The following is a 15802-nucleotide window of genomic DNA, read 5'->3' as shown; positions in this document are numbered from 1 at the left end:
CACACATAACTACTTACCTCGTATCCTAGGGTTGATCAGGTCCTAATACTAGTTTATAGCCACGTGAATAAGTGGAAACAGTGGTCCGTAAATTAGACTTCTAAACCGTTAAGGTTTCATCATAACAATAGCATAAGTTTCAGATAAGACATTCAACATATAATAAACATTTGCAACAGATAGATAAGCATGCAAGATGAAAGCAACTTAAAGTAACAAGATAACTTTATGAAAGCGTTCACCGTTTAGAGACGACATCTGGACCATTACAAGTGCTGACATCCTCTAGACCGCTCCTAGTACAATCTTCGGTGTTCGCCTCCGGGTACTTAATTTTCCGCTCGGAGGTGAGAAGGCCTTGAAAGCTCTGGTGTGAGAAAGTGTATTGTAGTGAGAGAGTGAAACGAGGTGTGTCTAAAAATGGATGACAAAAACCCTTTAAATAGACTTGAGAATTGCCTGCATACGGCTGTCGGGCCGTTTGACCAGACTGTTTGGGCTGGCAAGCCGTTTGTTGTGCACGTTTATAATGGCCGTATGGCAGACCGTTTTTCACACTGGCAGTCCGTATGGCAAAATAATAACATTCATCACAATGGCCGTACGGCAGGCCGTTTTGACACATGATGCATGTTTTAAATTTTTTCTTCGAGCGTTTTTTCCGCCAAAATAATAACATTCATCACAAAGTGTTTTTTTAATGTTCATATTTTCACGTGATCTTAATGTCTGAAAAAAATTCGAAAGAAACGAAAAAAGTTTATTTCTCCCCCAAAAAAATGATTTCCTCTTTATTAAATCTATATATATATATATATATATATATATATATATATATATATATATATATATATATATATATATATATATATATATATATATATATTTGAGTGAATGAGAGTTACTGTAGACTCGATTATTTAATTAAAAAGGGTATTTTAGTCATTTCCGCTTAATAGATATTTATCACCTTTCAGTCAAACCCTCCCATCAGATTTCCGGAAAGTTCTGCCTCTCCATCGCCTCAATAGTAAAACTGCCATTTCACACTTTTTTCCCCTTTAACTAACCAACTTCTGGATCTTTCTCCTTCTTCCCACTTTCTTCCCAACCTCACTATCCACCACACACACCCTAACCTAACCAAAAAAAAAAACAAACCCAAAAACCAACACCACCCACAACGGCGGCGCCCGGCAAAACCCTACCACCGCCGTCGACGCCGACGAGTTACGACAACACCCATGATCAGCAACACCAGAGAGTGTTGGCAATGGTGATGACGAAAAGGTTTTGATCATATCTTGGCAAGGCAACACATGATTAAATCAGCTGCTATATTACTTTTTTAGGTATCAATTTTGTTTGCCAATTTAATTAAGAGTAAGGTTTTTGATTTGTTTTTTTTTTATTTTAAATTTTTTTTTTGGCTTTTTTGTTGTTCTACAGATGATGACGACGACGCTAAAAAATCGATTATAGACTTGAGAATTTGGACTTTGAAAGAACAAAAATATCAGACATATTATGTTCAAGTAAGTTTCTATATATATATATATATATATATATATATATATATATATATATATATATATATATACACACACACACATGTATACCAAGGCACTCATTTGGTATGGTTCACTCAATATATACCAAGGCACTCATTTTTGGTTTGGTTACTTGTAGGAGAAAAGCTAAAGACTCATGATAAGATCAAACGATGGGATAATCCGAGTAATGCTATTTTGATATGCTCGTTGTGTGAGTATCAACCGGATTCTCATTCTCACTTGTTCTTTAATTGTCCTTATTCCTCATATGTTTGGGGTAAGCTAGCTTGTTTATCAGACCTACTGTCGCCTCATGATAATTGGAAAGATGTTATACGCAAATTCAGTGTGTTTGCGCATCGAAGAGTGGCTCGGGTGATTGTTTCTAAGCTCTTATTTGGCGCTGCGGTTTATTATCTTTGACAAGAAAGAAACAACAGACATTTTAAAGGTACATCATGTACATGAGATCAATTATATGATACAATTTTTGCTACTGTTCATTTGAAGTTGCTTACTTTCAAGTTCAAGGATTCGGAGAAGGTTAGAAGACTGAAGGACAAATGGAAAGTTCTGTAATGTAATGTCTATGTTATGCTTCGGTTTTGTTTTTTTTTGTGTGGTTTTGCTAGGCCTGCTGCCTTTTGTTTGTTGGGTTTAGGCGTGTAGCCTGAAGCCGTTCTTTTGTACGTAATGTATATTTTAAGTGATTAATATAATTTACCGGGTGAACCCCTTTACCCAAAAAAAAAAAAAAAAATTACATATATATTTGATATTTAATTAGTTTTTTTTTTTCTATTTGCGCCGAAGGTTGCCTTCATGGGTTGGTAGACATTCTTTTGCTAAATGACTGAGGATAAAATTTATATGCTTTACCATGATAAGCGACACTGCTTAATCGATGTTAATATTTTCCATTTTACATGCTTATCTTTAATTTCCCTGCATTGTGATGTTTCTTTGTTTTTTTGACAACAAAAAAGTCATCATAATCTTAATAAAGGTTTAAACTTTGGGGATTTGAGGGGTATTTAATGTATTTGCTTTTAAATGACAGCTCTTATGCATTCAGTTTGTTTTGGATTTTTGTTGAAACATCTAGGATTTAAGTTTGGTTTTTCATTTTTGTATATATTTGTATTATGTGTAAATTAAATTAATGTTAATTGTTTCCCATTTTTCCATATTGTAGGTTGTTTTTAGTTGTATTTATGTTAGTTTGGGCTATTTTATGGTATAAGTTTAAATTTGTGGTTCGTGTTTTGTCTTCGAAATTATTAATAATATTACAATTGAGCAAATTCTTTATATGAGTTGTTTTTAAACGTTTTTTCAACTAATATATATTTTTTAATTTCTTCACCCATACAATATCAAATATATAATTAATTAGCTTATAATAATAAAAAAAAAATTAAACTATTGTACGTTTTAATCTACAACTATAAGAGATTTGGTACGTTGAAACGAATTATTACGCTTTAAATTATGTTACATTTATTAAAGTTAAAATATTTTCATTACAAAAATATTTATTTACATTTCAGAGCAGTGGCCGCCGCAACGTGCCGTTGGCCACCTGATTGTTACTTAGTGGAATTTTTTAAAACCTGCGTGTTTTTTGTCTGTAGACTATTAGAATGAAACGGATGGAGTAATAGACATTAACATACAAAACAAATATTGTGAAATAAATAATACTACTACACATAAATTATTAAGTTCAATGTGAATCATAAGATTCAGTCATCATTATTTCAAACAAGTTGCTCATTTTATTCTCATCTCATCTCACCCAACTACTTGAATAATTTTCAATTACTACCATCTTCAGCTTCGTAATCCACACTCTTACGCCGCCATTCAACGACACACATCCGCCACCCAATTCATTCCCCCCCAATTTTCAAGATCCATCCATCTATATATCATTATGAAGAAATTAAGAAGTTTTTACATGCATTTCAGACATCCACACACTATTAAACGTAAATGGATCTATCCATTAGCCGTCGGATCAACCATTTTCTCATTTCTCTTATTTTTCCTAACCCTAACTTCACTCGACGGCCACCGCTTCCTCGGTCACTACTCCGGTTCCGCCCATTCTGTTTTTGTTGAAGATAAGCTCCGGCCGGACCGGCCGGTCGATGTTACGGATTCTTCCCAACCGCCGCGGTTCGCTTACTTAATTTCCGGTTCGAATCACGACGGCGTGATGCTCAGGCGAACTTTACTTGCTCTGTACCATCCGAATAACCGTTATGTTGTTCATTTAGACGCTGAATCTGCACCTGAAGAGCGAATTGAATTGCATAATTTTGTGAAGAATCATCCGGTTTTTGTGAAATTTGGTAATGTAGTTATGATCACGAAAGCGAATCTGGTGACGTATCGTGGACCGACAATGGTTGCGAATACGCTTCATGCTGCAGCAATTTTGTTAAGAGAAGGTGGAGATTGGGACTGGTTTATTAATCTAAGTGCATCTGATTATCCACTTGTTACTCAAGATGGTGAATATTTGAATTCTTACCTTGCTAAATTAATGCATTTTATGTAATTATGATACTAATTTTGATTTTGATGTTGATGAATTTGTGTTTTGGTTTAGATCTGATTCATACGTTTAGCTCGTTACCGAGGGATTTGAATTTTATCGATCATACGAGTAATATTGGATGGAAAGAGTAAGATTTAATTAATTTGTGTTAATTTGTTAGTTTAATATGTGTAAATTGAATTATTAGATCTAATTGAATGTGTGTTATGTAATTATGTTTAGGTTTCATAGAGCAAAACCTGTGTTTGTTGATCCTGGATTGTATTTGAAGGAAAAAGGCGAAATATTTGCGATTACGCAAAGAAGAAGTGTACCCACTGCTTTCAAATTATTTACAGGTATAATTATTGATTTTAAGTTTTAGCAATAGTAGAGTTATATAGTTTGTTCCTTTATGCTATTTGTGGTAACTGGCTTTGAATATTGGCTTGTCTCTTGCTTATTTTACTAGTTGTGTGATTAATACTTGTGATATTGCGTAAGGTACTGTCAAATCATTCAATTTTGTGTGGATAGTTAGTTGAAACTCTGAACAAGTTCAGACGTTATAGAATGTGCATCTAGATAAAAAAAAATGGAATCTTATAATACTGAATATACTGGAGCATGGGTTCTGTTTGTGAACTTTGAAGCCCTGGTCTATGGTGATTTACTACGGATAACTTATGACCAATGACCATGATTTGGCCTTTTTTTGGATTAGCGAGGAAACCCCCCTATGAACGAGTGCATTGACTACCCATAGAGGGTAAACCTCGGGTAATCAAGACCCCTGAGCGCGAGACCTGATACCGGGTGAATTGCGCACAAGGCGCACCCTCTGGTCATCCTATCCAAAACCTTTAGCTATACGTTGGTTAAAATTCCTGGTCTAATCCATTTAATTAGTCGGGTGGTTTTAGAGGTCTAGTTATACACATGGATGCTGATTTGGATTGTAAGATCGACTAGTATTTGGCTGCTGAAATCTTGAAAAGTGCTTATGGTTGATATGTTTGGGTACGAGTTTATTGTCTCATCCATGTAATGCTTGGCTTTATTTAGATAAATAAAACTCTTCTGTCTTTGATCTAAAAATTGTTGAACATTTTCCATTTATTACTTATGATAGAATTTTAATCAAATGTAGACTTAGGAAATTGCTAAAGCATGTACATGTTATGTCTTTGAATATCTATGAGGTATATTAGATCATAAAGCCTTGGCTTGAGTGGTATGGGGTGGGATTTAACTTGGATACTGCCAACCAAGGTTCGATTATCACTCCAAACGGGAGTTTCCAATCTCTGATGGTATTGTAAATATCAATGCGATTTGGGAAGGTCTCGGGGGTTTTCCCAACCTTCGATGGTACTTCCAACATCGTCGCGAATTGGGTTTCCTCATAACGTGTGTGTGGGTAAGTCCCCTCTGGATGATGCCGATATCGCCGTTCGAAAAAAAAAAGATCATAAAGCCACAAACGTTGAGCTTTTGAGTCGCTTTAAGATACGGATTTTGAGATTTGGATACAGTACCAGGTTCATATCTATAATAGGATTTTGAGATTTGTATACAGTACCAGGTTCATATTTATAGTAGGATTATGAGATTTGGATACAGCACCACCAGTTAAGTCGATGACGTTTAGTTTATACACAGTTCTAACAATGGCTGCTGTATCTACAGGATCTGCATGGATGGTTTTATCTCGCCCATTTATCGATTTCTGTATATGGGGGTGGGACAATTTACCTCGAACAGTCCTTATGTACTACGCAAATTTCGTCTCGTCTCCCGAAGGCTATTTTCACACGGTTTTATGTAACGCAAAAGAATTTAGTAATACGACCGTCAACAGCGATCTACATTTCATCGCATGGGATAACCCACCAAAACAGCATCCTCATTTTCTTACATTACAAGACATGCCAAAAATGATCGACAGTAAAGCACCATTCGCAAGGAAATTTCACCAAGACGAACCCGTTCTTGATAGTATTGATTCTGAATTATTATTCCGAGGTCCAGATATGATCGTTCCGGGCGGGTGGTGCACCGGTAGTCGTGAAAACGGGTCTGACCCATGTTCTATGGTCGGGAATATTACGTTTTTAAAGCCGACTCAAGGGGCCGAAAGGCTTGGAAGTCTTGTGAATTCCCTTTTGTCGGAAGAGAATTTTAGACCGCGACAGTGTAGATGACGACGAAGAGTGCTGATTTGTTGTAAGTATTTCGTGTGGGGGAAATGGACCACTGCCAGGTGGATTATGTAGTTTTGCGACATGTGGCAGGCGGTGGACTCGATGGTGGCGACATTATACTGCTGAAGAAAGCAAGGTAATGGGGATGGTAATGAATTTTAAGTTTATGTGGATTTTTTGTTGTAGGAACAACTTGTGACAGTGAGTCAATTCTTTTATAACCATATTCACCAATTTTTATAGCTTAGTGGTGGAAATTAAAAATGGATGTCTGTATTTAATAGTCCTTCAAAAAGAACAATTCTGTAAAATATATCACAAATTCAAAATATTTGTCAAACTTTGATGCAGATGTTTGGAATAGCACTGAATTGTTCATATTGTTAGTTTGTTTCACATTGTTTTTCTATAAAAGAAATTGATAAGAATTTGCAAACATTTTTTAGTCTAAGTTATGCAGATTGTATCGGATATATTATGTTTGTTGAAACTGAATTAAAAAGTCTTTGTATTACCGCATAAAATAGTAATCCATGTGATATCCGAGAATGACCGGTCGTTATGGAATATTTCGATTTTTGTAGTTAACATGTGGCTGCTTCTTAATTGTGTAAAATAGTATCTATAGATATATTGTTAATGTTAATGTTAATGAAAAAGTTAAGCCTTTGATCCAAAGCATATACTATTGTTAAACTAACCCAAACATCATCATAGAGTTCTACAACATCATAGATCATTTAGTTGAATAAAACTAGCTAATTATTATAAAAGAACATCTTCAACAAATTACTCAGCACATTATAAACATTTTTTACACTCAAGCATATGAGAAAGAATGTATGATCCTACCATTAGTTAATTACTCTTTAATTATGGTGACAAATACAGATAGAAGTCCGTTGTCACCAGCAAACTCAAATGGCACTTTTAAGCAATTCTTTTTCAATGAATGTTTCGCCCCCTTTATAAACATCTGCGGTACAGTCTCCAAAGAATATGATGTCTCCAACCTTTTAGCACTCAATTGATACTTCAAACACTTTTTAAATGTACTCGATCCAACATACTCAACGTTAAAAGCTCGTTCATGTTCTCGAACTTCTTGATTGACTACAAAAACAGCACCTTCGTTTTGCTCTTGAAGAAACACATGTTTCTGATTCATATCTACACAAACAGAGAACCTGGTGTTGTATGTGAATGCATAAGCTGAATGCGCGATATCAAAATGGATGTACACGTCTTTGTACGAACCATAAAAGGGACATGATGTTTGAGGACAAAAGCATGTAGAATAAAGGCACATTTGTTCATGTTTTCTTTTAGTACTATAAGTCATTGTTTCTTCACAACCATCCTTTGCGTTTTTGCACGATACGCTGACTGATTCGAGGATCCTTTCAAGACCTCGACAACGTTGATATACTACTTTATTTGATACATTAAAAAATTGACTTTGCTCTGCGTTGGAGCAGCACGGGGAGCATATTACACCGCCTATTTGACACTGCAATTCATTAACAGATTTTGTTAACACCATGTATCGTTATAAGAAAGTCAAAATTAAAAACAAGAATCAGCAATTCGATTTATAATTTACTACAGCAGAATGTTTCCTTTATATTTTTAACTACTTGCAGAGCTAGATTGTGCTTAACTGGAGACCGATATTTTGTATAAGTCTGTGACCAACTACAATTATAATTTATATAGGTCATAAAATCTTTGCATTTGTATAAAGTAAGAACAGGACAATACTAAAAACATAACTAAAGCTCTGCATATGCACTACCTTTAACATAATTCTCAATAAAGATAAACATAGTTATTTGTTCATATACTCCAAAATTCATATTAAAATATTGACCAACTTTGACTGTGACCAGTTTGACTTTGACTAATTTTATACGATTTTGATAAACTAAATCCGACTTTAAATATGATCTTGACCCATTGACCGGCATTGACCGATTAATTAGAAAATATAATTGGCCTACCTACTTTTAAAAACGGATTAATTAAAAAATCGGTCTACATCAGGATTTTTACAAACATGTGTAGAAGTAATAAAAAATCAAACCCAAAATAGTAGTACAGTTGATCAAAGTATTGACCATATATAAAATATAGACAATTAAAACACGACAAAGAACGATCACATACCTGGAACACGGGTGTAGACAATGGGTCTGAACAAATCGAACAAACCAATGCATCAAAATCTTTAATCACTACTTGTACTGATCCATTAACAAAGTTAAACTCCTCATCATCATCCTCATAAACATCAAACTCAGACGAGCCAACTTTCATTATACAAACAGATAATAACATAACCTCATTGTGATCCGCATATTCAAATGGCAAAGTAATTTCACACCGAAACAAATTATTCAATGATCCTGACCCCACACAATCGACGTTAAAAACCCGTCCGTGCTCTAAAACGTCATGCTTGAGAATAAATATAACATTCTCATTTTCTTCTTGAAGATAAATATGGCTCTGATCCATATCTATATCAACCAAAAAGGTTTCATCGTAGGTGAACTGCATTGTGAAATCTGCGTGGTTTATGCTAAAGTGTCTGTACACGTTTTTCGAACAATCAGCAAACTGACACGATGAGAAAGGGCAATTGACTGTAGCATAGGGACACATTTGTTCATGTTCACTCTTTTTACCATAAGGAATCATCTTTTTGCAACCTAAATTAGCGTATTTGCATGATATTTTACTAATCGATTCGATACACTTCTCTAAACCTCGACAATGGTTATAGTTATAACCAATCTCCGTGCACCGAAACGGACATTTTCCTTTCATCTTCATATAACATGAGTTGCATGCTATATGACCATTCTCACACTGCAACATATCAAGAAACCAAATATTATTATTATATACACTATTATCAAAATAATAATAATAATAAAAAAAATTAAGTAACGGCAACAGTTAAAACTTAAAAGTGCATAAAGGTGTTCTTTTTATTGACTTTAAAGTGACAACTAATACTAACTCTATTGACTTAAAAGTGACAAATAACTAATAAATTGTACAACCTCAATTTTAACAATAATTCGTTATAAAATTCTTAGGGCAAAATAAAAGAGCAATAATAATATTAAAATAAATAAATAAATAAATAATAATACCTGGAAGACAGGGGAGAGCAGTTGATCAAGACAAACTGGGCATTCCAATACTTCAGGATCAGATAACATTAATCGTAATAATGAACCTCCGTTAACATTGTTAATTAGTGACGACTTATTAGTAACGATATTTGGTATCAAATCATCATCATCATCATCATCATCAAGATTAAGATTAAGATCAAGATTATGATGATTATCTTGTTCAGACTGTTCCGAATTATCAGAATCTATACTTATAAAATCATCTATCAGTTCCTCCTGCACAATTTGCGACCGGAATCGTTGAACCGGTCTTTGTGATTGAGAATCGGGTTGTGTAAAACGACGGCGTTTGTATCTGAGTGGAGTATCATCTTCTTCTTCTTCGGGTATGTTCTGAATGGATGGAGCCATTGTAATTTAGTTATCGTTGATGTGGGGTTTTTCACAAGTTATTGATTTTAGGCTTAACCCTAATTAATTAAGTTATCGAGTTTAGCTTACGATTTATTTATAGTAACGGAACGAATGAAATATTCTCCTGAGAAAAGAAGTGAAATTATTAAAGGAAACCGTGCTTTTTATGTCTGTTTTTACGAGTTTTGGGCTAAGCCCAGCTACAAATATATGGAGTAATTTTTTTTTTTTTGGAAAATTCCCCAAAATACACTTTTTTAAAAAGTTTTATTCCAAAATACACTTTTAAAAAAAAAATTGTCTATTTACACCATTAAGTAGACCACCCGTTGGGTCGACTACCTCTATACCCGGTCGGCCACACCAAATTTCAATGTGGTCGACCACCGTTTATAACTGGCAAGGTCGATTTCTGTTGGCTATCGGTCGACCACTGTATTCGACCCCAAAAAACACGGGCGACCTTAATGATGGTCGAGTATACAAAAGACACTGAAATAGCGAGTTGGGATAACAAAATTCAAATTTCAACTCTAACAAAAATTCGCTCCACAAGCCCTAGTTACGAACCCTGATTCATCAACCCTCATTCATTGCAGATTCAATCAAAAGATCACTTCAATAGTTTGTAGTTAAACCCTAATTCCATCGTTAGTGTATCTATTTCGTCCCTAGATTCAATCAAGAGTTCCCTTCAAAGATGACAGATATTGAGGTAAAACCAATTTCGTTGTTGTATGTATATGTTAGTTTATCTGTATGTGTATATATGTGTATATATGTATATGTATGTATGGGTCCCTGTATTTATATCTATGTGTGTATGGATGTATTTGTATGTGTGTACATGTCAGTATATGTATAGGTATCTGTAATTGTATATGTATATGTATATGTAAATGTATATGTATAGGTATCTGTAATTGTATATGTGTAACAACCCCAATCCGTTACACCAAAAACGGAGTACATTTTTTATTTATTTATTAGATAGGTCCCATTAATACAATACACTTTCTACTCTGTTTTAATCAAAACATAACATCGTAATGATACGTTTAACAATTTATCATGACCCTTGGTACACAAATTACACTTTACAAAATCATTTGTAATAATGACCCGATCACAAGAAATACGGGTTAAGGCTCAATAACCCAACCCAATACCAAGAGCATAATCCCGGGGACATCAAATCCCCCATCTGCGTTCAAATATCCAAAAGCTACCCCGTCGAGCCCAAACGCTCCTAAGCATCTAGTCTACAACTAGCTAGCTTCATAATCACAATACCTGTAAAAAGGTAAACAACGAGAGGGGTAAGCTTAAAGCTTAGTGAGTGCAATAGTTATACATATACATATATAACCTACTTACTTGCAATCACTTACACAATTACCGCATACACGCTAGCAATATAATTAGCATACCATCGCAAAGTATAACGCTAAATCTCCAATACGCAAGCTAGCACAAACAATAGCATATAACTCGAACAATATAATATGCTACGCTACAACACAAATAACATTGATATTCACAACATCCATTAGTATTCAAGATTTCAAGGCTAGCCCCGCGAATGGTATCGTCAACATCGAACTTAAACCCCATTCGCCCCATTTAATGTGGTATCGTTAACATCGAACTTAAAACCCACATATGAGGTATCGTCAACATCGAACTTTAACCCCTCATCAAAATCACTACAATAGTGGTATGGCATCGTCAACATCGAACTTTAACTCCATACATGAGGTTTCGTCAACACCGAACTTTAAACCCTCATCCAACAAACAATAAATGGTATGGCATCATCAACATCGAACTTTAACTCCATACATTAAATAGCAACTCGCACGAGGATATGGTATCGTCAACATCGAACTTTAAACCCATACCCCACAAGTAAATAAATCATATATATACATATATAATTATTCCACTCACCTCGTGAACTCGAGCATTACAAACCATGCGCGAAATCTTCACCACACGCAACCGAGCAAGATTTTACCTATAATACGCATATAGGTATACACATAATCAACATACAACCCCATTTGGACTCTCGACCCGCCCAAATGAACAACAAGTGCAAAATACACCCTTTTGCACTTTTAACGCTACCCGAAGGTCCAAAACTAATTAGACTAGTTCCCGCGTTCCCGAAATACCCAAATATGTCAACTTTAACCTCTAAACGCATACTAGTTCGTATTTTACACAAAACCCATTCCATGGTTGACCAAGTTTGACTTTATTGCTAAAACACCAAATTTTAACCTAAAATCACTTCTCGCGAGTAATTACATCAAAACATCATTTAACACTTAACAATTGCGTTTAACATCCAATTAATCCAAATTAGTGTCATCCTCAATTTTGACCCAATTCAAATTGCTCATTTTGACCAAAGTCATAAAACGCCCCAAAATCACTAACGACTAGTGATTATATTTCCAAGACAACCACTAACACTTAAATCAAGTATTTACCTACTTGATTTACCAAAACTTGATTTAAAACCTAATTTGACACCGAATCAAGCTTACTTGTCCCGAAATACCCATTTGACCCGTTTTGACCTAAATTAGGGTTTACACCCAAAAACCAAGTCAACACAAGTGTTCTAACGCAAATTACGGCCAGCCGCAAAAACGGCCGCCCAAAGGTGCCCATTTGGCACCTGAATGGATTTTTGACCCCCAGCCAGCAGCAAATTGCGCCTGGCAGCCGCAATTTGAGCCTGACACATTTCTTCCCGGTTTCTGAACTTGTTTTGGCCATAACTTTTTGACCGTAACTCCGTTTTCGACGAATCAAATATCGTTGGAAACGTAATAAGATTTCCTTTCTAATGGTAAGGTTTTGAAACATCAACTCAAACTTTATTTGGGGTCGAAAAGGTACGTACACACCTTTTAACTCAAACAACGTCCAGTTTTCTTCGACATTCGAACAAGAAACACGTATACGCTTGGTACACTTCATGCACTCATCGTACAATCATCTTTATACTATTATACAACCAAGTATGAACATTCTAAATATCAATTATGTAACTCGAACATGTATGATGAAAAACGGGATGTTACAACTCTCCCCCACTTAAATTGGATCACGTCCTCGTGATCCTAGTCACTTAACCAATCCGAACCTACACTCTATAGTCCTCCGTCACACATCCAAACTTGATGTCCGCAACAATTCCAATAACAATTTCCATTAATCTGAAGTTTTCACCACGCGCTAATAATCACTAGCGTGCATTACCGCAACAAGCGATATTTCACGCGTTCAACGTTCAAACTGCCCCCATTAAAACTCTGTACTTTAACAGTCCATAACGTACCACTCAACCGGCCAATCAAGTATGTTCTCTATTTCAAGAAACAACTTCCCTCATCTCCGCAACCGGATTATTCCTTCAATGAAGAAATTTCGGTATCACCAAAATAATCACTCTAGGGAACACAAAATTTCCCATCGACCGATCCGTACACGACCACCAGTCTCTGGATTAATCCAGGACGATAATAATACACCACGAACTAGGCAAAACATCAACACTCGACACAGGGTTTCTCCCTTAAACCCTACAACACATCATACACTACGGCTTCCTAGTAATAGCATGGAAACTATTCGTGTACTAGAATCTCGTCAACAGCGAATTATCATCATAACAACTCGCGATTTGCCACACGGACCTACAAATATATTCACCTATGCAGGGTGAATCCTCCTACCTAGAGAGTCCATTAAGGATGGCCTCGACATTTCCATGCCACCCACGGGTCGCATCACTAGGGAACACACTCTCACAAACAAACAACAACCGCGTGTCTCTATGTGAGACAATCTGGACCGGCACTCCCCGCCTCACAATCATCCACTAAGTGGAATAATCCACTGACAATTTCCACGATCACGTTTCCTGATAGGGAATAAATACAACAACCACCACGATATCGAACTCGTTCCCATTCAATAATACTGTCCGAGTTTCACGACAATCCATATTTTCACTACGAAAGCACCCGCAATGACAGCTTCACTCTCTCACTTCCGTGATCTCAAACTTCACACTTGGTCTCATACCACACTTTGATACTACACGACCACCTTACATAAGAAGTCTAACACTTCACTTGATCTAGTACCACGGGAGGTTCCTCGGGCAGTAGTAAAAACTCCCCCACTTTGGATTCAGCTCCACATTCTCACCGCCAAGATGATAACATCCCGCGGATTTATCCTTCCACGACACACATGAGCAATCTCATCATTGGCCATAAACATCAAATCACCGCCAATTTACTTTAGGCTCTCAGAGCCGTCATACACATTCACTTGAAATGTCGTACACGCGATGACATCGCACCTTCATACCACTAATCACAATTAATAGCCATTCGTTGTTCGCAAAGCGAACTCCACCAAAGTCCTACATATGCCTCTAAGCCTAGGCATATGCCACTCCGCTCGATTTGTTTTGCTTCTCAGTCGGGATCACCCCAACTTCCACTCAACGGACCTTTATCAACAATTGCTCACTATCATGGAGAAGAGTGACCAATCCGACACGATAATTGCATTGACCGCAATATTTACAATTCATCGTAACCTTCGGCCTAACCTACCATTAAGTCCATCACCGGCTCACCGGTCATCTTTACTCGTCTAACACTTAAGAGCAGCAAGATTCGCTCATCCGTCACTTCATAAGAAGTATTGACCGCAATGCTCTTAAACTTCGACTTTCGCCACCGTCGAACTACTATCACCCGTCGATCACTATTATAATATCCGATGCTTCCAAGGGTATCTCACCGTCACCCTAAGCACAAAGTGATCACACCATCACCGGAGTTGAACATCACACTTTGCAGGTATAAAGGGGCACCTGACGCAGTGACATGCAGACACCCACCGCATTCTACCGAGATTTAGAAACTCGACCTTTGGGTTCCATACACCCGATGTCACCCATTTCTCTACAAGTATGACCCGAAGTCATTCCTACCCGACAAACCTTACAGTTTATTGTCTTATCGAAAGTTCCTAGCGATCACACGCTACCCGCAATTTCCACAAGGCCAAACGATACAGCCTCACGAAACCCTTCATCTAACACTAAAGAGATGCTTGGAAACACCAAATCTTACACTCTTCCCGTACATCGACACAACCACATCATCAAGGGGTATTCCGTTAGGAATGTTACCCTATAATCCACAACACGCTAACGCACTAACGCAATCACCGTCATACGGGTCCCACTCCCATGAGTTTAATGACCCGAAGACTAACCGATTCGCCAAATTCCAAGGCGACTCACAACAAGAATCCCAACATGATTCTCTAACCACACACTCTATCGAGTGTAACTCAAAACTACAATCATTAGACTTGTCGCATTCCATTACGGAATTTAAGTCCTCGACGCACACATACGCATACAATAATTCGGTCATCATAGTTACGATGGGTAACTAAAACCAATAACAATCTCAATAGTGTACCCACTACTTATGGTGACTAAGCACGCATCAAACTCGTGAGTTGGCTCACTCACTTAACTAACCGAATCCACCGTAATACTTCCCGACTCACAGAGAACCCGATGTGACAACAAGTACATCACTCGAGACTACTATATTCTAGGAACCAATAAAAGATTCCTAACTCGTCCCGATTCTACCCCAACCATGCCACGTTTCCTCTGCTCGGTACTCGTCATGTCATGCTTGGTGTCAAGATACACGTTCGTAATAATGGTGATCGGTCATTATTACAAATGCGTACCTTACCATTTTCACATGGTCACACAAAGTACTTTACCCGGACTGACGCAACATTCACACAAAATAAGACGCGATAATTCCTAGTACCCGAATGACCAAAGTCCTTACCGCGAACTTGATCACTCAAACC

The 15802-nt window shown here is 36.7% G+C and overlaps 2 protein-coding genes across 2 annotated transcripts; one reads left to right on the top strand and one right to left on the bottom strand.

Annotated features, from left to right (window-relative positions):
- Positions 1 to 3333: 3333 nt before the first annotated feature.
- On the top strand, positions 3334 to 6647 carry LOC139891959 (beta-glucuronosyltransferase GlcAT14B-like). Its single transcript, XM_071874984.1, has 4 exons — positions 3334 to 4072; positions 4171 to 4246; positions 4342 to 4457; positions 5788 to 6647. The coding sequence occupies exons 1-4, from the start codon at positions 3490 to 3492 to the stop codon at positions 6300 to 6302; spliced, it is 1290 nt and encodes a 429-aa protein (XP_071731085.1). The 5' UTR covers positions 3334 to 3489; the 3' UTR covers positions 6303 to 6647.
- Positions 6648 to 7065: 418 nt separating this feature from the next.
- On the bottom strand, positions 7066 to 9908 carry LOC139891958 (uncharacterized). Its single transcript, XM_071874983.1, has 3 exons — positions 9464 to 9908; positions 8469 to 9173; positions 7066 to 7812 (listed from the first exon to the last, which is right to left on the bottom strand). Exons 1-3 carry the CDS (start codon positions 9857 to 9859, stop codon positions 7165 to 7167), a joined length of 1749 nt encoding a protein of 582 aa, XP_071731084.1. The 5' UTR covers positions 9860 to 9908; the 3' UTR covers positions 7066 to 7164.
- Positions 9909 to 15802: the final 5894 nt, after the last annotated feature.

This window comes from Rutidosis leptorrhynchoides, chromosome 2 (genome assembly GCF_046630445.1).
Source record: "Rutidosis leptorrhynchoides isolate AG116_Rl617_1_P2 chromosome 2, CSIRO_AGI_Rlap_v1, whole genome shotgun sequence".
NCBI classification, from domain to species: domain Eukaryota; kingdom Viridiplantae; phylum Streptophyta; class Magnoliopsida; order Asterales; family Asteraceae; genus Rutidosis; species Rutidosis leptorrhynchoides.
This window is presented reverse-complemented; position numbering and strand designations above follow the sequence as displayed.

What these genes read in the sequence shown, in the direction of transcription:
- LOC139891958 (XM_071874983.1), bottom strand. Translation starts at nt 9,859, where the DNA reads ATGGCTCCATCCATTCAGAACATACCCGAAGAAGAAGAAGATGATACT. An exon ending in TGCTCTCCCCTGTCTTCCAG is followed by an intron (nt 9,174 to 9,463) that starts GTATTATTATTT and finishes GATATGTTGCAG; the next exon opens with TGTGAGAATGGTCATATAGC. An exon ending in TGTCTACACCCGTGTTCCAG is followed by an intron (nt 7,813 to 8,468) that starts GTATGTGATCGT and finishes AATGAATTGCAG; the next exon opens with TGTCAAATAGGCGGTGTAAT.
- LOC139891959 (XM_071874984.1), top strand. Translation starts at nt 3,490, where the DNA reads ATGAAGAAATTAAGAAGTTTTTACATGCATTTCAGACATCCACACACT. An exon ending in TCCACTTGTTACTCAAGATG is followed by an intron (nt 4,073 to 4,170) that starts GTGAATATTTGA and finishes GTTTTGGTTTAG; the next exon opens with ATCTGATTCATACGTTTAGC. An exon ending in AGTAATATTGGATGGAAAGA is followed by an intron (nt 4,247 to 4,341) that starts GTAAGATTTAAT and finishes AATTATGTTTAG; the next exon opens with GTTTCATAGAGCAAAACCTG.